Source organism: Rhinolophus sinicus, linkage group LG02 (genome assembly GCF_036562045.2).
Source record: "Rhinolophus sinicus isolate RSC01 linkage group LG02, ASM3656204v1, whole genome shotgun sequence".
In the NCBI taxonomy this organism is placed as follows: Eukaryota; Metazoa; Chordata; class Mammalia; order Chiroptera; family Rhinolophidae; genus Rhinolophus; species Rhinolophus sinicus.
The window spans coordinates 174,728,699-174,752,334 of NC_133752.1; the positions used below are offsets into that span (position 1 = coordinate 174,728,699).

The window sequence follows — 23,636 nt, forward strand, 5'->3', positions numbered from 1 at the left end:
TTTTTACTAGTAGTTTCTTTTAGATATGCTAGTTTTTGTTAAAGATAGTAGTTCTTGTTTTTTGAAAGCTGTGTTCCTTTATCTTTTAAGTCCCCAAATGTTGATTTTAAACGCAATTTTGCAGAGTACTAAGTAGTTGGTTAGTTGAAATGGAGGAAAATGTAGCTCATGACCATCTTTCCTTCACCGTCAATATCAGCTTTCATCATACAATTTCCTTTATCACTTTGGTCAAGAGGAGGGGCAGAAATTTTTGAGTTGGAGTTCTATTCAGAGGCAATTCATTTCTGCCTTCCATCTTACAGCCTCTCATGCCCCCAGGGGAGCCAGGATTGGAGAGGCCAACTTCTCCCGCCTCATTTTTGGGTCAGCTTTCTCCACCGGCATCACTGCTTGGCACAGATCCAGGTAACAGAGACTTTTATTCTCTCAGATCTTTGTACCTGAATATCCTATTAGTCCCATTTATAAAGAAAAGATTCTAAAGAAAAAAGATTCTGGGAATATGTTATTTTATGACAAATGACTAGGCCTGAGTATGGGGTTGATAGGAAAGCATTCTAGATTGATTGCGTTGGAATTGCATTAACTTTGAAATAAATGGCGAAAACTGTAGTTCAGTTGTTTTTGTATTTTAAAATATGCCACGATTTGTGTTATCAAAATAATACGGATTTGGGGGTTAATTCCTTTTAATTTGGACCTAATGATTTACATATTACCTTATCCATCTTGAAGGATTCTGTAATAGAAAAGACTCCTCTTCTTTAGGAAATGGGAGAAAATATGAATAGTTAAGTTTAGAAAATTTTGCAACTTAAACATTTTTTTTAACGAATAAAGTTATATGTGCAATTTGTTTTCCATATTTTCTGTTTCCTGAATATCATCTTTTCATATTGATTAATGTAAGAAGCAAGGTACATTTTAAATATTTATTATTTAATAATTTCTTTTTATATTGATGTCTATTAATAGCTTGAATCCTTTATGGATATTACCTAATGACTGCCTATTGAAAATTTTATTTTAACATAGGCTTCTATGGCAACATCATACACTAGAAAATTCTTTCTAAAATTGTAATGTACATACGATCATTTGGGATTAAATATACAGGTATCTGAGCTCCAATGTGAAAGATTCTTATTCAGTACATCTTGCATGGGGCACTGGAATCTGGAGAGTTAACCAATCTGCAATGTTAACTCTCGAATAATTCTTTTGCAGATGGTGTATAGCATACACTTTGGGAAACACTCTGGTAAAGTCATGTTATAATTGAAAACAATGTGAGAACATTTTAAAAAATAATTTTTATTTTTCAATTACAGTCGACATAGAATATTATGTTAGTTTTAGGTGTACAACACAGTAGTTAGATAACTTAGAAAGTATCACCCTAATAAATCTAGTATCCACTTGATACCATACATAGTTGTTATAATATTATTGACCGTATTCCCTGTGCTATATTTTACATCCCCATGACTATATTGTAAATGCCAATTTGTACTTAACCCCTGTCGCTTTCTCATCCATCCCTTTACCCCGCTCCGATCTGGCAACCATCAAAATGTTCTCTGTATCTATGAGTTTGTTTCTCTTTATTTATTGGTTCATTTTGATTTTTAGATTCCACATATAAGTGAAATTATATGGTATTTGTCTTTCTCTGTCTGACTTAGTTCACTTAGCATAAAACGCTCTAGGTCCATTCATGTTGCAGATGGTCAGATTTTATTCTTTTTTATGGCTGAGTAATGTTTTATTATATATATGTACTACTTCTTCTTTATCTATTCATCTATTGATGGACACTTAGGTTACTTCCATATCTTGGCTATTGTAAATAATGCTGCAATGAACATATGGATGCATACAGTATGTCTTTTTAAAGTAGTGTTTCTTCAGATAAATACCCAGATGTAAGATTACTGGATCCTTCTTTGTCTGCTGTTATAGCTTTTATTTTAAAGTCTATTTTGTGTGGTGTAAGTATTGCTACCCCAGCTTTTTTTTTATTTGTTTGTTTCCATTTTCATTAAATATCTTTTCCATCCCTTTACTTTCAGTCTGTGTGTGTCTTTTGTTCTGAAGTGAGTCTCTTTATGTAAAGGTTTTGTTTTCTTATCCACTCAGCCACCCTGTGTCTTTTGATTGGAGTGTTTAATCCATTTACATTTCAAGTAATTGTTAATAGATATGCAGTTTATTGACATTTATTATTTATATTTTTTATCTCTTTCTTTCTTCTTTTTAAAGAAGTCCCTTTAACATTTCTTGTACTACTTGTTTGGTGTTGGTTAGCTCCTTTAGCTTTTTCTTGTTTGGGAAGCTCTATCTGTCCTTCAATTCTAAATGATAGCTTTTCTGGGTAGAGTAATCTTGGTTGTAGGTCCTTGCATTTCATCATTTTGAATCTTTTGTGCCACTCCCTTCTTGCCTGCAAAGTTTGTGTTGAGGAATCAGCTGACAGTCAGGTGGAAACTCCCTTGTAGGTAACTAACTACTTTTCTCTTGTTGCTTTTAAATTTTTTTCTTTGTTTTTAACCTTTGGCATTTAATTATGTTGTGTCTTGCTGTGGGCCTCTTTGCATTCATCTATTTGGGACTCTGTTCTTCCTGGGCAGGTATGTCTATTTCCTTTACCAGGTTAGGGAAGTTTTCTGTAATTATTTCTTCAAATAGGTTTTCAATTTCTTGCTCCCTCTCTTCTCCTTCTGGTACCCTTATGATGCAAATATTGGTATGCTTCATGTTGTTCCAGAGGCCCCTTAAACTGTCCTCATTTTTTTGTTTTTGATTCTTTTTTCTTTTTGCTATTTTGATTAGATGTTTTCTGCTATCTTATTTTCCAAATTGCTGATTCAATCCTCTGCTTCATCTAATCTGCTGTTGATTTCCTCTAATGTGTTCTTCATTTCAGTTATTATATTCTTCATTTCTGACTGGTTCTTATGTTTTCTATCTCTTTGTTGAAGTTCTCACTGAGATCATGAAACATCCATATAATCAGTGTTTTGAACTCTGCATCTGGTAGATTACTTGTTCTCTGTTTTGTTTAGTTCTTTTTCTGGTCTTTGTTCTGATCTTTCATTTGGGACATGTTTCTTTGTTTCCTCATTTTGGCTACCTCCCTGTTTGTGTTTCTATCTATTAGGTAGAGCTGCTATGTCTTCTGGTCTTAGTAGGGTGGGCTTATGTAGTAGGTATCCCATGGAGCCCAGTTGTGCAGTCTACCTGGTCACCAGAGCTGGGTATTCTAGGTGTGTCTCTTGTGTGGGTTTTGTGTGCTCTCCTGTTGTAGTTGAACCTTGGTTGCTGTTTGCACATCATGGGGAGGGCTTGACTCTCAGGTTGATTGTTTATGAGGACTGGCTGTAAATACTGTAAAGGAGCTGTTGTGCAGGGGCTGACCTTATGGAGTAGGATTCACTTTAATGGGGCTCTGGTGCCTGTTGAGTCTGCCCTTTGGGCATGTTTTTTTGGAGGTGGTTGGGTAGTGCTCTGGTGTGATCTGAAGCTGGCCATTGGGTGTATTGGTTCTGGGGCCTCTTGGGAGGGTCTGTGTTGCAGACCAAGTTCAACTGCTTACTGTGTCCTGTCTATGGCCCCTTGGTATGAGCTAAAAATTGATCTGCAGATGGTTTCCACTTGTGCTGGGCCTGATGGTGACTGGGAAAGGCTGTGTTGCAAACTGAGGCTGGCTGCTGCTAGTGCCAAGCTTAGGGCTGCTTAAGAGGGCATGCCAAGGCTAGATGCTGCTTGTTTGGGGTTTGTGAGCCTTTGAGAGATTTTAGGAAAGTCTTCAGCATGAGCCAAGACAGGCCATTAGTATGGAAAAATCATTGAAAGTGGCTTGGATGGTTCCAAAAGTTGGGTGGAGCAGGGTTTCAGGGAATCATCAGGGTGTGGCGAATGGTGTTAGCCAGGTCGATGGAGACTCAGATATGGCACTAGACTGCACTTGCACATAGGGAGAGGGAAGGGCTCAACAAAGGAACAATGGCTTCTTCCAACACTTCTGTCTATGAGAAAGCTGTCCCTCCAGTCTTTGCCCTGAAGCCAGACAATTCAGTTCCTCCCCGTATGTCCCTGCTGCCTTTTGAGCTACAGTCCTAGTGTTGGAGCTCAGAGTAAGTGAGTCCACGCGTGGGTCCTTTAAGAGGAATGCCTGGTATTCCAGCCAAGCTCCATCTCACTCAACCATAATCTCCGCTGGTTTTCATGGCCAGAAATTGTGGGGACTTCTTTTTCTGGCACTAGAAATGTGGACTGGGGAGCCTGGTGTGGGGCTGGGACCCCTTGCTCCTCAGGGGGTCCTCCACAGCCAAGATATCCCTCCCAATATTTAATGGTCACATGCAGTTGTGGGGCAGCTCATTCAGTGTCTCTGCCCCTCCTTCCAGTCCTGATGTGGCTTCTTCTGTATATCCTTAATTATAGGACTTCTGTCCAGCTAGACTTCAGATGATTCTCAATAATGGTTTATCTGTAGTTTAGCTGTAATTTTGATGTGGTTATGAGAGGAGGCAGGCACAGCTTTTACCTACTCTGCCATCTTGTCTAGAACTGAGAAGTTTTTAATATTTATATATAGATCTGAATGTGAATATTGTTTTTTAAGCCAAAGTATTTATATTTTTTCAGAATTTCAAAAATGTAGAATTTTGTTTTTTGAATAATTTTAAAGGTGTTTCAGTCATTTGGCCTAACATTTGTATATGTATGTTGAACATTTTGAGCTAGATTGCCTAGGTGAATAGGACCCAGCCTATTCAATCTATTAGTACATTAAAAACAAAATTTCTGGGCTGGCCCGGTGGCTCAGGTGGTTGGAGCGCTGTGCTTCTAATGCCAAGGTCGCTGGTTTGATTCCCACGTGGGCCAGTGAGCTGCGCCCTCTTCAGCTAAGACTGTGAACAACAGCTTTCCCTGGAGCTTGGCTGCCGTGGGCTGCCGTGGGCTGCCGTGGGCTGCCGTGGGCTGCGTGGGCTGCGTGGGCTGCCGTGGGCTGCATGAGCAGCGAGCTGCTGTGAGCTGATGACCAACTGCCTCAGCCAGGGGGAGTGCAAGGCTCATAACACCAGCACAGGCCAGGGAGCTGTGTCCTATACAACTAGACCGAGAAACAATGGCTTGAACTGGAGTGGCGGAGAGGCAGAAAAAGGGGGAAAAATTTCGTTCTGTGTTTTCTAATAATCATGGCAGTAATCTTACATAAATTTCTTATATAAATCAGTCTCAGTCTATGTGCTTTAGGCACTTGAAGTAGTTAATAAACACACACCCACATCACAGACAGACATACACACATACCTCTCATTTCTGGTATGTTCCTATAGACTGACATTTTAAATTTTCTTTCGAAATCATCCCAATGCAAAGGTTTTAATGCAAAACATCTTTCTCTTTGTATTCTAGAGATGAGCGATCAAGAAGTAGTTTATTCAACCCCGAGATTTCTTCAGTCTTCTTCAGAGTCACAAAACAGATTAAGGCGTGGTGGTACTCAAATGCCTGAGAAAAGTGATGACAAAGGTATGTTTTAAGCATCTAGATTTACCTGTCTCTTATGGATTGTCAAACTCTTAAAATTTGAAAAAAATTCTTATTTGTACTTTAGGTTCTTAGATGGTAATTAAAAAACCGTAATTGGCATAGTAAAGCAAGTCTTTTTTATTTTAATTTTTCTAAGTTTGTGAGTGTGGAGAAAACAATGAATTATTTTAAATTGGAGAAGCTAACAGAATGTTTTCATTCAAATTGGATCAGAGGAGTTTTTGAGGCCTTTAAAAGTAAAGAACAGACTAGAGACTCAAGAAAACACTACATTTCCTAGAGAAATAAAAGTCTTACAGAATGTTTAAGAGATGAAAAATGCACTTTTATTTAGACAAAAGATATTTTAGGTGTCTTAAATATTTTCTGATGCTTAATGGCAATAAAGCTGCAAAATGTTCAAATCAAAAGAGGCATTCTAATTTTTCTGTTCTCTCTCTCTACTTTCAAATATTGTCACAAAATCTAAATTGAGAATAACTTTTATAGGTTTAATTTAGTGATAATAAGAGATACAGCTTTTATATACTGAGAACACCCAAGGATAAATATAGCATTGTCCAGAGAAAAATAGAATTGATGAGAAAGAAAGGAAAGTCGATTTCTTGAAACATCTTTCAGGATGGACCCCAATCACATTTGCAGCTTCAGAATATCCACTGTTGGCTACCAATATCTCAAGAATAGTAACTGCTTTTTGTTTCCTCTCCATGATTGGTTGTGATCATAGCAAGGAGTACCCTCGTCAGTGTGGATTCTCTTAAATGTGTGTTGTGCCTATTGTCCTCTGCTTTTGTAAGGGATGCATGTACTTTTGAAATGCTATAGAACTGTTCTCATGTGGGTATATGTCAGAACTCTGAAACTTTAAAACTGTAATTACTATATCACAAATTTAAATCAATTTGTATGATATAATTTTGTAAAAAGTTTTAGATAACATTTGTCTCTTAGTTTCAAATGGTATTCCAGGTGAAGGTTTGTAATGGGCCAAGCTATATCCCTGATGATTATTTTCTTTCTTCTTTATTTAAAGAGTTTTCAGTACGCTGGCATCTCATTTCAAGGACTCTAGGCATCCTCTGTTTACTTTTATTGATGACAGTTATCGTGCTGGGGACAATGAGTGAGTAATTGAAATACATCCTTCTGTCTGAGTCATAGCACTAACCACTAATTTTGTAGGTATTAACCATGTACCATCAATTGTTTCCTGGCTATAATCAGGGAATGTCCCAGATGGCTTTTTCTTGGTGATTTTTCCTGACATATCCCAGTGTGATTTTCACTTTACTTTCCTATTCCAGTGACTCTGCAGCTGTAATGAGCTGCCTCATTTTGTATGATATATGGTAATATTCCTTTTGATACAGGACTTAGTCATATTCTGCCTTTGGAGTTTAGATCATTGTGAATCTTAGATATACATTCTTTGAGACAAAACTTTTCACAAGAACTTATGGCTTTCTCTTGATTTTTCTAAGAATACAATGAAGAAATGATTTAGTAAAATGAGTGGATGTTAGAATCTTGAATTTGTCAACTTTTATCTTTTATTTGAATTCCTTGATATCTTTAGAGAAAGTCACTAATATGTTACACTCAGATAAAATGACATATTTATATTTTCATCTTTCCTCCTATGGATATTCTATTTAATAATAATGGTGCTATTTCTTCATGTTTCTTAGTGTAGATTTTCATACTCAGAAGATGTGTTACTAAATGTTGACTGAATGGTTTTTACTTTGTTTTCTATTTGCAAATAATGTGCTAATTATTAAAAAGAAATTAAGTTGAATGGTAAGGTGTTGCCATCATAATTTTATTCAGATACCTTATTTTATTTATTATGCACTTAAGTTGCTAGTAGCAAGAGGTTTGATATTTCATTTTTTAGTCAATTTACAGAGGTATTACTTTTTAAATGTCAAATTGCTAATTAAAGTAATGAAATGGGTTGATTGTCAAAGTGAGATTTTTTTCTGTTTTTGTAATTGCAACATTTAAGTATTATGAGTACATTTTTGTATTATATTTATTCTATTAATTTTAGTTTTTCAGTGTACTCAAGAAAAACATCAACAGGATGAAATTCTGCAGAACCTCAGACAAAAGCAAAATGACAGCTACTTAAAAGAGCAACTTTTGACAAATAAGACTTTAGAATATGATAGTCTCAAAAATAAAACCATTCAGCATAAAAAGGAACTGGCCTTACTCTTAACAGAAAAGGACAGATGCGGTACAATAAAGATCTTTTCAAAATCTTTGCGAAATACAGGTATGGAGGAAATCTTTAATGAGAGAGTGCATTGTTTTTTATTATTTCTTTTGTAGAAGCTTCAAAGCTAATAAAAGGCTTTTGATATATGTAATGATATAGATCTACTGGAAAACTTTAATTTGTGCCTCTTAGATATATTGTGAGTATTTGGGTTTGCTTGTTTCAAATATGGGATTAAGACTCTAGGAGCAAGTTTGGATTAGTAGAACCCTGTATTTCTCCAAGCTCAGTGGCAATTATTTCATTCCTATTGCTCCCAGAAGGTGAAATATTAGGTTGGTGCAAAAGTAATCGCAGTTTAAAAGGTTAAAAATACGTAATTGCAAAAACTGCAATTACTTTTGCACCAACCTAATAGTATGTCAACTCCCCTGGAAATTCAGATCATTTTGGATCTGTAGGAAAATTAATCCCTTCTATTTGTTACTGACATAAAATATACTTAGGCTGAAATGAGCACAAGAACTTTTATTTGGTTGCTGTTGTATAGATAATTGTGAGTGTGAGTGTGTGTGTGTGTGTGTGTGTGTGCGCGCGTGTGTGTTTGTATGTGTGTTTCCATTCTGCCTTCACTTCAGGTATTTGGTCTGTTTGTAATCAGTGTATACTCCCTGCAGTACGCCTGCAAGATTCACCATAGTGTTGGTATGTGGGCACCTCTGTGTGATGATACCATTAAAAATATCCAAGAGATAAAAATATTGAATCTCATACAATAAAACTCTGTTATCATGCATAACAATGGAGTGAATTGACCTGGTTCTTAACAACTACTAAATATTTGCTTAGGACTTAGAGTTTACAAAGAGCTTTTGTGTATTTAACCTCATTGAGGCATGGTAATTAGTAGAAATTACTGTTTCTATTATTAAGCATCAATAATATTTTTAATATTTGGTATATTATAAAATATATAAGAGAAAAAAGAAAAAAAATCCAAACAATCATGTTTCTTTTTTTCAGAAGGCATTCCAGAAATATTTTTTGAATTTTATAATTTTTAAGCAGCTTATTTAGGTATTAATAATATACAAAAAACTGCACATATTTGATGTATACCGTTTGATGTGTTTGAACATATACATACACTTGTGAAACCATCCACAGTTAAGATAATAGCAATAGCCATCACCTCCAAAAGTTTTCTCATGTCCCTTGTTTCTTTTTTGTGGTAAGAACACTTAACATGCCTTAAATCCTCTTACCAAGTTTTTAAGTGCACAATACAGTATTGTTAACAATAGAAACATTACACCCAGTGAGCATCTACCCATTTCTGCCTCCTTACTTGCCCTTGGTAACCACCATACTACTTTCTGTTTCTTTGAGTTTGACTATTTTATATATTTTATATAAGTGGAATCATGCAGTACTTGTCCTGTGACTGGCTTATTTCACTTAGCATATTGTCCTCAAGGTCCATTCATGTTGTTGCATATGGCAGGATTTCCTTTTTAAGGCTGAATAATCATTCCATGTATATATCACAGTTTCTTTATTCATCCCTCAATGACTTTTTGAGTTGTTTCCATATCTTGGCTATTGTGAATAATGCTACAATGAACATGGCAGTGCAGATATCTCTTGGCATTCTATTAGGTTGATGCAAAAGTGATTGCAGTTTTTGCAATTATTTTTAACATTTTAAGCCGCAATTACTTTTGCACCAACCTTGATAGACTCTTGATAAACCTCATATTATCATTATCGATAGCTATTAAAGGCTGATAAATATATTGCTCTGCTTAACAGAATGCCAGATAACAAGAAGTTTAATGTTTTACCTTATGTGTTATAGACAAAGTATTTGAAGAATGCTGGCCCTGTTGTGGAATAAACTGTTATTATTTTACCACTGAATATAAAACCTGGACGGAATGTAAACAGATTTGCCAGAATTATGGGTTATCTCTTCTGAAGATAGATGATGCAGATGAACAGGTATCATGGACGGTTACATTCCCTTTTATTCTCTTAGATTCTGACTCGCACCCTCAGACCCAAAATATTAAGGACAGTGGGGAGTCTAGAAAGAGGGACCTTCAGTTATTCTTCGTGTTGTGTCTGTTGAGTGAGCAAAAATCATATAGTTAGATTCTCCCAGGAGACTGCCTGCTAAGAGGCACATGATCTTGCTATTTACTAAGCATTCAATACGTTTTGTCTATCATGATGACCGTTATTATTTAGAAAAGGGAAACCCCTTTGAGGATGCAGTTTGAGTCTTTGCTGTCATCTCCCTTTCCAAGGAATCTGCAGGAAAACCACTCACAGAGAAGTATGCCTTTCTTGTGATGTAATACTTATCCATTTGGTAAATACACCTGGAATGAGTAGTTATCTGTACCAACAAGGTGGGAACTAAGAGACCAGAGCAACGTGGTTTAGTGGTTACTGCAAGGAGTACAGGAGCCAGAAGGCCTGCGGCTAGTTCCAGATCTCTGGCACTTACTAGCTGGGTGACCCTTGCTTGGTAAATTACTTAACTTCTCTGGGCCTCAGCTTCCCCATCGGCATACTGGAGATAATAATGAGAAACATAAAACTGATAACCGTTTTACAAATTGTCTTCATGGTGTTTTTCATCGCATCTTCAGGTAACATTTACTAGATCAATATTCTTGTATGTTATATCAAAATTATATCTTTCAAAAAGAACAGTGAAAAGAAAATACAGTAATACAGTATCAAAAGTATCTTTTAAATTTATTGCTAATAAACACTATCCATATACACACAATGTGTTTTTACAGAGAAATGTTTGCAAAGATCAGCCTTGAAACCTGTGTTTATCGTTTAGGAAAACAACACAAAATTTATATGCAAATCTAATATGTAGGTGTTTTAAATTATAATACAGAAGAATTTATGATGTCAAGTCATAAAATATTTTCGACATTTGATGCAGTAAAATACAGATAAATTTAAATCTATATTTTAAAACACATTGAGTCATTTAATCAGATATTATGTAATATGTCACTTTGATATATTTTTGGACTAGTAAATATTTCCAAATACTGCCCCTTTTTCCTTAACCCCTTCCAAGTACTAAACTACAGCAAGGCTTTCTCTTATGAGGCTAAATTCTCTACTGTACACCTGCCCACATACAGTTGTTATTTTAATAAATTTGTTTTGAAGATTCCTTCTTTCACTTAAGAATATATAATAATTCTTTTACTGTATCCTTAAATATTTTTTGGGGACATGATTTTGAATCAGTTCGTGAAGTATCATAAAGTATTTAACAAGTCTCCTATTGTTAGATGTTTAGATTATAATTTTTTTCCATGTTTTAAATAATCTATGACATTGGCAGCCATTTTTGACAAAAATAAATAATCTAGTAGGAGGGAATTATGTTGGAAAATGAAAATACAGGGATTGAGGGGAGAGAGGGCTTTCTAAGAAGGAGGAATGCAGGATGATGTGGAGAGTAGCAGAATACTCGCCATAGAAACAGCTGGCCGCTTTACCTATCTTTCTCTTCATCTAACAGATGGGAATTTAGTCACATGATGTGTTTTGATTCCTTTGTAGACCTTCCTTCAATCCCAGACTAATAGAAATTTGTACTGGATTGGATTATCATATAATGAAAGAGAAAAGAAATGGGAATGGATTGACAGTAGCACACCTGGACTGTAAGTCTCTGGAATGCATTCAAACTCTAACACTGGTGTTGGGGTTGGAAGTATTGTATCTAAAAAGTTTCTTCCCTCATTTCACACAGCGTAACTCATTTTCAAATAGAGGTTATTGGTAAGAATAAGGATGGTTAAGAAAGTGTTTTAGGAAGTATAGTTAAAAAAAGAAGGGAAGTGTCATGCAGAGTGAATAATAATAAAATTATGATGCTAACCACATGCTCAAAAGTATGTGTGTTATGAGGTACACAGAAATGAAACAAAATCATAAAGTTATATGAAGAAGTGATTGGATCATCCTGCGTTAGCCACAGTGATCCCTCCTGTAGCCACAAAGTATTTTGAGTATCCCTAAAATTCATTTGAAATGCCTTTATTAGTTTACACATATGTTTATATATATTTGTAAATATAAATATATGTGAGTACACACACACACACACACACACACCTGCACTATCGTCCTTCTGTTTTGAAGTGCAGTATTTTGTAAACTCTTGGGTTTACATTAAGTTATAATCCACTGTTAAACTGTTCAATATTTTTGAAATCTTAACTATTTTATTTTTATGTCTAGGAATTCTATTTTATGTTTTCAAATCTCCTTGCTAGTTACTCATATTTTCAAGCTGTCTTTTATTTCTTTAAAGATAGTAAACATACTTCATTTATATTTGATACGTGATAATTCTAATATTTGAAGTTTTGTGGATCTAATCTATTGTTTCTGGCGGCTTTTGTACATGATACCATTTTCTTTTTGTGTTTAGTGATTTGTTTTTTTTCTTTTTGAATTGCTGTGGAAATTGAGATCTGAGATGAAGGTGGCTTCCTCAAGAAAGAATTTGCTTTTGTTGGATTCCTTGGGGTACTATAAATCTGGGCCACTTTTCATTCTAAATTTGGGCCCTGTAAGTAGTGTAGTTCTGAGCTGTAAACCTACAAAAGATGTCATGCAGGAAATTACCTTGATGTAATCGTAGGCTATGAATACACTCCCAGGCAAACTATATCAGAGGTCACAGAACAGAAAGGTTCATGGGCCAAATTAAGATGCTCGAATTGCATGGTTAATTCAATAATTTAAAACACAACGCACTATGCAAAGGGGAAGAAATGGGATTGCTTATCACACTTGGATGGATGGGATGGGATAGGTTGTCACACTTAGGATAAGGTACATGTAAGTGAAAGGATCACCTGAGTCGTGGGTTATACTGTCTTCATGCAGAACCCTTCCCTGATGATGGCACAGTTTCCAGCACCAGACTTGACATTTGAGTAAGGGGGTCCAACAGACGGAAGGCTCTTGTGACTAGCACGTACACTTTCTCCATTGGGAGATGCAGGAGCATGGCAGCCTGGCTACAGCGTCAGCTTCTGAGTAACCCCATAAGCAGCTATAGGTTTTATTTGTGTTTCTTTGGCAAAGGGCCAAAATGAGTGTCACCAAAAGGTAGCAAGCTTAAGACCTCATGAATGCTGGGTATCTATGTGCATCATGTATATTTTGTGTATGATATTTAGTGCCTACTTGGTTCTTCCTTTTCTATGTTAAGCATGCAGATGCCCCACTTACTGAATCTATACTAAACACGTCTCCTGGTTACAAATTTACTTATCCATACTTAACATATTTTATGCTTTCTGCAGATGCCTCGAAAGCCACTTAGTTCATTTATCTTCCTGATTTGTTTGTTTCTGTTTTTTTCCCTGTAGCAGATTTGAATATTCTTACATAATACAGCAAATGCAAATTACATGAGGGATGGCTTGTGATTTTGGATTCTTGGGCGGTATATGCTTAAATCCAAGGTTCAAGACAGTTCTTAGGTAGTTTATGGTGAAGATGTATCCTTTTGGCCTCACAACTCTGTACACAGAGCACACAGCTTGTCTTCTATTTAGAATCGTGGGTAGGACTTCTTATGCAGCCTACTACATCAATGAAGGGGAAAAGTGGCTTCAGTGTTTTACTTACCTTCCTGTGTTCCCACCTCTATTTAATACTCAGCTCAAGTCACGGATTTGCTTCTTGCCAGTTCATAAATTTATTCAAGAAAGTTTAAATTTTTTCTTAAATTAGCATTTACATTTATTTTCAATAGAAGATAGTTCTGGCACCTAATCCACCACTTTGCTGAAATAGGAGTCCTGCTTTTAGGTATTTTTCAATGTATTGTTATGTCTTAGCTAATAACTTAGTTACGGGATAGGGAAGGAAAAGAAACAAAACAAAAACATCAATTAACCTCACTTCTGACTATGTTCCAATTCTGCTTTTTTTCTCCTTAAAATATACACACATGAGACCTGGTTTTCTGTGACAGAAATTCACTTCTTTTTAATTTGTCACATTTTTGGAAAAAAACTAACGTAAGAAAGCAGGTTTGCCATATCACAATCCCATATCAATATTACAAGGTATCTACAAGGTAATTTTATATACAAGGTAATTTTGCTTCTGATCAAAATTCCCACTATGGAATAAAATGGGAGATTATGTGTGTGAGCCAAAGACTGTGATTCTAGTAGTTAATGGGCTAAGAGTGAAAGAAATTTTTTAGTGATGAAGTTATGATTAACATTTCCATATTCCAGTTCTTTAGACAACAGACTTAAAAACTTATGTTTTATGTTATTGTAAGCTTCAGAATTGAACAGTTGACCGTGTATACTTTCTGTTTTACAGTGATGTTAAATTATGGAATCTGTTTTCTGGGAGAGGAAAATGTGCATTTTTAAGCTCAACAAGACTAACACGTATTGAATGCAGTAAAAGATACAATTGTATCTGTGAGAAGAGAATTGATTGCATTGTGTCTGGTTTATAAAGACTAAGGAGAAAAGGTGAAAATGGAATTTTGTCTTTTTTTGTTTGTTTGTTTCCTGTAATAATTTGTGGTTACTTACAAAATAATGTTTTTGACTGCAGGCCTTAGTCAATTGTGGAAACAAAGATAAGCTGGAAGAGGAAGAAAATTATCTTTTGGATTATGATATGAGAGATCAGATACCATCTGTCTTCTTGGGGAAGAGGGGACAATGATTTCTTTGGAGAGCAGTTACCCCTCTCTTTAATGGGCCTGAAGAATTATTCTCTGTATTTTCCTGTACTACATGCAGAGCCAACTAGAGAACTCATAAATACTTGGATCTTGTCCTTATCTATAGGCTCAATCATTTCAATATCCTCTGGTTTTGAGAGATAGCATAATTAAGAAATAAAAAAAATAGTTATCTTTGCCCCCATCTTTACCTTTCATATTTAAAAAAAAATATTTTGCTATGATTTCAAACTTACTGTGTAGTTGAAATAGTAGTACAAGGAATTGTTATATAACCTTTACCTGTAGTTACCATTTGTTTATATGTTGCTCTATCTGTGCTTTATAGTCTCTCTCTCTCTCTCTCTCTCTCTCTCTCTCTCTCTCTCTCTCTCTTTTTCTCTCCCTCCCTCCCCTGATCCATTTGATAACAAATTGGGAACATTATGTGCCTTTGTCTAAACATTTTACAAGAGCAAAGTCTTTGTCTTGTATAACCATAGTGCAATTATCAAATCAAGAAATTTAGCATTGATACAGTGCTGTGCTTTCATCCATAGTCCATGCTTAAATTTTGTCAACTGTCTCAATAATGTCCTTTATAGGTGTTTTTCCTCCGTGTTCAATGTGATTCACTTAGTTGTGATGTCTTTTTAGTTTTCTTTAATCTGGGACAATTCTTCAGGCTTTCTTTATCTATCTTTACCTTAACATTTAAAAAATCAACTTTATTCAATTATACTTTGCATGCAATAAAATGCATCATTTTAAGTCAGGAAGTGAATGGGTCTGTAACAAATGTATACACCTCTTAAATCCAGATACAGAACATTTGCTTCATCTCCAAAACTTCCTTTCTGTCTCTCCACCCACTTGGCCCAGGCTACCAGTGATATGCTTTCTGTCACTACAAATTAGTTTTGCCAAGAATTTCATGTCATGCTCTCTTTTGTATTTGGTTTCCTTTTGCTCAGGATATTTCTGAAGTTAATCCATGTTGTTTGGTGTATCAGTATGTCATTCTTTTTGTTATTGAGTAGTATTTCATTGCATGGATCCACCACAATTTGTTTATTCATTCCCCTATGGACACTTGATGTATTCCCAATTTTTGGCTATTATGAATAAACCTGCTGTGAACATTTAAATGCAAGCCACTGTGTGAACATGTGCTTTCATTTCTTTTTATTAAATTCCTAAGAGTTTGATTGCTGAGTCCTGTGGTAAGTGCATGTTTAATTTTATAATAAACTTCTAGATTGTTTTCCAATGTGGTTGCATCATTTACTCTTTGAATAGCAACATATGAGAGTTCCAGTTTCTCCACATCATTGCCATTCTTTGATATTGTCAGTCTTTAAATTTTAGCTATAATGGTGGGTGTGTAATGGTATCTCATTGTGCTTTTTAATTTGCCTTTCCCTAAAGACTAATGACATTGAGCATCTTTTCATGTGTTTATTGCCATTCAGATAGCTTCTAATCTGAAGCATCTATTCAATATTTTGCCCACATTTTTTTTGGTAAATTGACGTGATATGCTATCATCTTACTAATTTACTTATTTCCAGTACTTTTTTTTTTGTAGATTTTTTTTTCTATGCTTTTTTGGTGCTGGTTAGGACCTCCAGTATAATGTTGAAGACAAGTGATGATAGCAGGCATCCTTGCCTTGTTCCCAATCTTACAAAGAAAAGTATTTAGTGTTTCACTGTCATATATGAAGTTAGCTGTAGATTGTTTTTTTTTTTTTTTGGTAGATCCTCTTTATCATGTTTAGAAAGTTCCCTTCTATAGTTGTCTATTGAGAGTTTTATGAAAGGGAGTTAAATTTTGTTGTATAATTTCTCTGGGTCTATTATGATGATTATATTGATTTTCTCTTTTAGTCACTTCATATGGTGAATTGCATCAATTGGTTTTCGAATGTTAAATAGAACTTGCACTACTTGGATAAATCCCATTTGGTCACGATGTATTTATTATCCTTTTTTATCATTGCTGGATTTGCTTGGGTAATTTTTTGTTAAGGATTTTTGTGTATATATTCATGAGGGATATTGGTCTGTTATTTTCTTTTATTTAAATCTTTTTTTATGGTGTTGGGGAAATACTGGCCTTATATATTCATTTGTGATATTTTTAATATCCATCTATTCTTTTATCTTTTGTGGGGAGGGGGGTGGGTAGAGTTTGTATTTTCATTCCTTAAATGTTTGATTGAATTTACCAGTAAAATAATCTGGGTCTGAAGTTTTCTTTGGGAGGAGTTATTTAATTAGGTATACCATCTTTAATAGACTTGGCTACTTAGACTTTCTGTGTCTTGTCAATTTTGATAATTTTTATCTTTCGAGAAATTTGTCCATTTTGTTTAAATGTCATTATCATATTGTTTTTCATTGATGTATGAGTTTCAAGGGCTACTATAACAAAGTACCACAAACTTGGTGGCTTAAAGCAACCAAAATTTATTCTTTCACTGTTTTAGATGACAGAAATCCAAACTCCTGGTGCCAGTATGCTTCTTCGGAGACTCTGGTTGGAATCTTTCCTTGCCTCCTACTGGTTTCCATTGCTGGCTGTTGATTATTGATGTTTTTTGGCTTGCAGCTGAATCCCCCAATTTTTGCCTCTGTCATCACATGGCATCTCCCGGTGTATCTCTGTGTTTACATGCAGTTTCCTTTTCATACAAGGATACCAGTAATACTGGATTAGTCTCTATTTCCAAAGAAGATCCCATTCATAGGTGCAGGGATTAGGATTTAAATATATCTTTTTGGAAGCTACAATTCAACCCATAATAATAATATTCCATTATTTTCTGTTTACTTTTTGTAGGATCTATAATCATGTTCTTTCTTTTCTGATATTGTATTTCTGATATATTGTATGTTTCTTTCTTGACCAGTTTAGCTAGAGGTTTATATCAATTTTATTGATCTTGTAGATGAACTACATTTTCATTTCATTGATTTTTTTGTGTTTGTCCATTTTCCATCTTATTTATTTTATCTTTTATCTTTATGATTTTCTTCCTTCTATTTTGAGTTTAACTGCTTTTATTTTCCTGGCTTCATAAGTGAAATTTATTTTATCTTTCTTTTTGTATATGTAAACATTTAAAGCTATAAATTTCCCTCCAAGCATTATTTTCATACATCCCACAAATTTTGTTCTGTAATTTTTTCTTTGACCCATGTTTGAAAATTATGTTAATTTTTAAATATTTGGGATTTTCCAGATACCTTTTTTTTGTTACTGATAGCTAATTGAATTTCTGTGTGGTCAGAGAATATGCTTCATAATTTTAATTCTTTAAAATTTGTTGGCACGTGTTATATGTCTTATTATATGGTCTATCATGATGAATATTCCATGTGCACTTGAAAACAATATGCATTTTGAAATGTTGCAATATAATGTTCTATAAATGTCAGTAGGGTCAAGGTGATTAGTATACTTGTTCATATCTTCTATTGCCCTAATGTTTTTTGGTCTAATTATCAATTATTTAGAGAATGGCTTTGAAATGTCCAAATATGATTGTGACTTGTCTACTTTTTTTTTTTTTTAGTTATGTTACCTTATGGTTCATGTAGTTTAAAGTTCTGTTCTGTCTCATCCACTAGTCTAGATGTTTTATTAGACCTTAAAAAATATCTTTGTTTTCCTTTGTTGTATCCACAGTGCCATAAAGAGTCATTCCCTTAGTGTAGACACTAAATAAGTATTTGTTCAATGAATGATGAATGAATGAATTATATCACGGCATGCTCCTGGCTACTAAAATATCACTTTCTTGGTATGTATGGGATAGCTTCTTTTCAGTGTCCATAGAAGTGATATTTTACAACTAATAAAAAGTTTTTGTACCTTTTAAACTTAAGCTTAGATTATCTTATTTGGATAGAGGAAGTAGAATGTGATAATGATTGCTCATCTCAGCACGAAGCAGGAAAGGGTGAAGCATAAAAACTGGCTTAAAAAGTTACACATAAATGTGAAAGAGTAGAATTGGGATGCTGCTCTGGTGGCAGGAGCGGGTTCATGCAGTCAGGCAAGCCTGCGAAGAATCCAGGGTATCCAATGGTCTGTGTCATGGATCTCAAACTGCAGGGAACATCAGAATCACCTAGAGGGCTTGTCAAAGCACAGCTTTTTGAGACTCACTTCCAGAGTTTCTAATTCAGTAGGGCAGCAGATTGAATTGTTCTTCCCCAAAAGATATGCCCAAGTCTTCCAAGTCCTAAACCCTGGTACCTGTGTATGTGACCGTAATTAGAAAAACAGTCTTTGCAGAAGCAATGAAGGTAAGGATTTTGAGATCTTGCTGGATTATGATGGGCCCTAACTCCAAGGATAAGTGTCCTTATAAGATAGGAAAAGACCCAGAGGGGACAGTCATGTAAAGAGAGGGCCAGAGATTAGAGTTATGCAGCCACAGGCCAAGGAACACCCAAGGGCTGCTGGTAGCCACCAGAAGCTAGGAGAGAGGCGTGGAGCAAATTTCCTCCCTTAGAGCTCCAGAAGGAACCAACCCTGCTGATATCTTGATTTTGGACTTCTGGTCCAGAACAGTGAGAGCATAAATTTCTGTTGTTTTAAGCCACCCAGTTTGTGGTCCTTTGTTTATAGCAGCCCTAGGAATCTAGTAGGAGTAGGTGTGGGCTGGCGCTCAAGAATTTCATTCCTTTAAAGCTCACTGGTGACAGGAATGTTGTTAATCCAGGATTACATTTGGAGAAACACTGCTGTAAATTGGGGAGCTTTAAAAATTAGAATTTAATCTAAATTGGGCAGAGCTATTCCAGACACCCTGTTTAATAGTCAAAGTCAGATTTGCCTTGTTTACATTTCTCTTCAATTGTAAAGCTTAGATACTATTAGTTTCGATCACTCTGAGTTTTCTTCTCTACTTTAGGACCACCCAGAAGCTTTATTCCTCTTCCTCTTAGAATTTTTTTCAGTTAAATTTTTATTTTGAGATAATGGTGGATTCACATGAGTTGTATGAAATAATACAGAGAGACCTCTTGTACGCAAACCAGCTTCCCACATTGGTGACATCTTGTAACTCTATAGTATAATGTCACAACTTGGATATTGACATTTATAGAGTCAAGCAAGATACGAAACAGTTCCATTACCATAAGGATCCTTTTTGTTGTCCTTTTATAGCCACACCTGCTTCCCTCTCCCCACCCCTCATCCATAACTCCTTCTCAGTGTCTATAATTTTATCATTTCAGGACAGTTATGTACATGAGATGATACAGTATGTGATCGTTGGGGTTGGCCTTTTTATTCAGTACGGTTCCCAAGAGATTCATACGTGTTGCAGGTATCAAGTTTATTCTTTTTTATTGTTGTGTAGTATCCCAGCATATGGATGCACCGAAGTTTGATCAGCCATTCACCATTTACTTATTGAGGGACAGTTTGTTTTTTCCCCAGCATTTTTTTGTTTGTTTTTTCACTTTTATAAATAAAGCTGCTATAATAGGTGTAGAAGTTTTTGTGTGGATATAACACATTTCATTTCTCTGGGATAAATGCCCAAGAGTGCAACTGCTGGATCCTATGGTAGCTACATTTTTAGATTTATAAGAATAGGCCAAACTTTTACAGAGTTGCTATAACATTTTACATACTCACCGACAATGTATGAGTATCCATTTTATCTGCATCCTGGCCTTTATTTGGTTTTGCATTACTTTTTTTTAAATTTTAGCCCTACTAATAGGTAGGTCGTGATTTCCTTAGAATTAAAAAAAAATTAGATTTTAATTTTTTGGAGCAGTTTTAATTTTACAGAAAAATTGAGTGAAAAGTTCAGGGTTCCCATATTAACTCCCCCTTCCCTGGTTTCTCTTATTATTATTATCTTGCATTATTGTGGTGTATTTATCATAATTGATGAGCTAATACTGACATTATTATTAACTGGAGCCCATAGTTTACGTTAGTTTCACTCTGTGTTTTACCTTCTATGGACTTTGGCAAATGTATAATAACATGTATCTACCATTGCAGTATACAGATGCAGAATAATTTCAAAATGCCCTAAAAATCCCCTTTTCTCTACCTATTCGTCCTTCCCTCCCTCTCTTTCTAAGTCCCTGGCAAACACTGATCTTTTGACTGTCTCCATTGTTTCTCTTTTCCAGAATGTCATATAGGTGGAATCATGCAGTATTGACTTTCCAGACTGGCTTTTATTCACTTACCGATATGCATTTAAGTTTCCTCTATGTCTCTTTGTAGCTTATTAAGCTCATTTCTTTTATAGCTGAATACTATTCTATTGTATGAATATATCACAGTTTACTTATCCATTCACCTATTCAAGGACATCTTGGTTGCTTCCAAGTTTTGGGAATTATAAAGAAAGTTGCTATAAACATTCATGTGCAGATTTTTCTGTGGATGTAAGTTTTCAACTCATTTGGGTAAACGGCAAGGAGCATGATTGCTAGATCATCTAGCAAGAGTATGTTTCGTTTTTAAGCAAGTGCCAAACTCTTGCAAAGTGGCTGTACCATCTTGCAATCCCATCAGCAATGAATGAAAGCTTCTGTTGCTCAATATCCTTGTCAGCATTTGATGTTTTCAGTGTTTCGGATATTTGCCATCTAATAGGTATGTAGTGGTATCTTATTTTTGCATTAATTTGCAATTTCCTAATAACACATGATGTTGAGTGTCTTTACATTTGCTTATTTTCAGAACTTTGACTCATTTTTAAATTGAGTTGCTTGTTTTCAAAACTGTGATTCTTTTTTTTCATAGGATATATAGAATTCCTAATGGCCCTAAAAGTTAAATAATACTGTCCAAACCTGCAAAAACTTTTTATGAGTTCATTTGATCTAAACTGATGACAATGCCAGGAAGCAAGATCTCATATGGGACTGAGAATGACAGTTTTGCAGTTTCTTTTATACATTTGGAATTAAGGAAGGAAGGTAAGATAGATTACATGAAGGTGGGAGAAAACAAGGTGGGATTGGATTACAGGATAGTTGATAAGATTATGTGCTTTCTTGAGGGTGGTTATGTCTTAGAAGGAGGGGTCTGAAAGAAGGCATTTCAAAGGTGTGTCAGAGAAAGACAAATACCATATGATCTCACATGTGGAATCTAAAGAACAAAACAAACAAAACAAAACCGGACTTGTATATACAGAGAAAACTGATGGTTGCCAGATGGGAGGAGGGTTGGGGTGAAAAAGGGATGAGTGAAAAAAGATGAATGAAGAAATATAAATATATAAAGAAATGTTGGCTAAGTGAGACTTAAAACTAATATCATTTGTAATGGAGACATTAGGTTATAAAAATCCAAAACCTATGTGAAGGGTGAGAATTTAAAATGCCTTATTTTTGTAACTAATGAAGTTTAACTCTAAAATAAGAGCTAACTTAATGGCCTGCAACTTTAGTTAAATCACTGTGGGATAAGCAAACTGGTTCCAAACTCTGACTAAAAACCGGTTGTTTGATAAACTGTTTTGTGAAATATTTTGCTCTTTGCTCTAGGGATATGAGGACAGGCCCAGGAAGTTATAAAAGGACATAGCAATGCAACTACTGGAAAGTACAATTACAGTCTTAGAGAAGTATAAAAAATCATAAGAATAACAAACAAATGAAATTTAAAAACTTATATTTTAGGATAGGTTTAAGTATAAGAATAGCAATAGGTTTTGTAATAATTTTGTCTATGTTTGCTACGTAAGGCTCTTGAGGTGTTTAAAAGAGTTTGCTTGACTAACTCTTTAACTGCATTTTAAGTTTTGTGTGGTACTTAATTTGCGTAATTAAATGGAAATTGGTGTTCAAATGTTTAAGTACGTTTTAAATTCTCTGTTTAGTGAATTAGCTATTTCTGTGTAATAAATTACTGTACAACTTATCTCACACTTTTTGTGGGTCAGCAGCTAGGCTTGGCTCAGAGGAGTGACAGACTCAGCGCTTCTCATAGCTACCCTCAGGGTGTGGGCTCTGGCTGGGGGTCTCATCTCAAGGCCTGGTTAGGATCTGTTTGCAAGCGCTCTGTTGTGGCTGTTGGCTGGCTTCAGGTCCTCACTGGCTACCCACTGGAGACATCAATGGCCTCTCCAAGGGCTTCATTCACATCATAGCAGTTGTTTCCTGTGGGTGTGGGGGAGAGATAGAGACAAAGATATAGAAACCAGCTCAGGGACCTGGGAAGAGGATTGCAACATGGCATGAATAGCAGGAGGGTGGGATGATGTTTGGGGACCGTTTTAGAGGCTGCCTACACAATTAGATATTAATGCATTTTATAAAATAAGGATTCAAATTAGGAATATGAGTAAATATTATTTTCCATTTGCAAAAACCTTACGCCAGGTTTGCAATGATCAGTTTGCTTTCATGTATCCATATTAAAGGATACATTCCTTGAGGTCGTGTTCTGTGACTCGTATTGGTCTTCAGCACTTGATAGGACAGTCACCATTTGGATGGTGGTCCAGAAATTCAGGTTGAATAGATGAATTAATGAGTATCCTTTGAAATACATTATAAGCTTTATTTTATATAGTTACTGAGATTTTCAGAAATCCAAATAGCAAGAGTCTTTTCTGAAAATTTATAAGACCTGTGATATTTGCGGCCACTTTATATGTTTAATTTTGCTTACTAGAGTTTTTAAGGGATCTTTCTCACTTCTGATTATGTACTTTTGCTGGTAAGAATAAAATAATACATATATTCTCATAAACTGCTACTTTATGAGGGTATGTACTTTTGCACTGTGGACACCAGATGGCATTATCACACAAACCAAGCTCTAAAATCAAGGCTCTTAAAAAAAAATTCTCTTTTATATTGTCATATAGATTTGATGGTTGGAGTATTTTATGCTTGTGGGATGAATTTTCCCCAATATAGAGCCCTTGAAATGAATACCATTCCCACATATTGACTTGGATGAATTGCTTTCTTCAGGAAGAACTGTTCCATATTACTATAGTTTATTTGCACAAGATTTCTCAATGCAGTCGTAACAATGGCCTTGGGTCTTTCAGAGAGAGTCTCTGGCTGAACAGTGTTC

At 35.3% G+C, this 23,636-nt stretch overlaps 1 protein-coding gene across 1 annotated transcript; it reads left to right on the forward strand.

Moving 5' to 3' along the window:
• On the forward strand, positions 1 to 15,702 carry LOC109454249 (killer cell lectin-like receptor 2). Its single transcript, XM_019744702.2, has 8 exons — positions 1 to 408; positions 5,428 to 5,544; positions 6,602 to 6,691; positions 7,622 to 7,849; positions 9,651 to 9,793; positions 11,396 to 11,499; positions 14,195 to 14,352; positions 14,438 to 15,702. Exons 1-7 carry the CDS (start codon positions 312 to 314, stop codon positions 14,334 to 14,336), a joined length of 921 nt encoding a protein of 306 aa, XP_019600261.2. The 5' UTR covers positions 1 to 311; the 3' UTR covers positions 14,337 to 14,352; positions 14,438 to 15,702.
• The last annotated feature ends 7,934 nt before the right edge of the window (positions 15,703 to 23,636 follow it).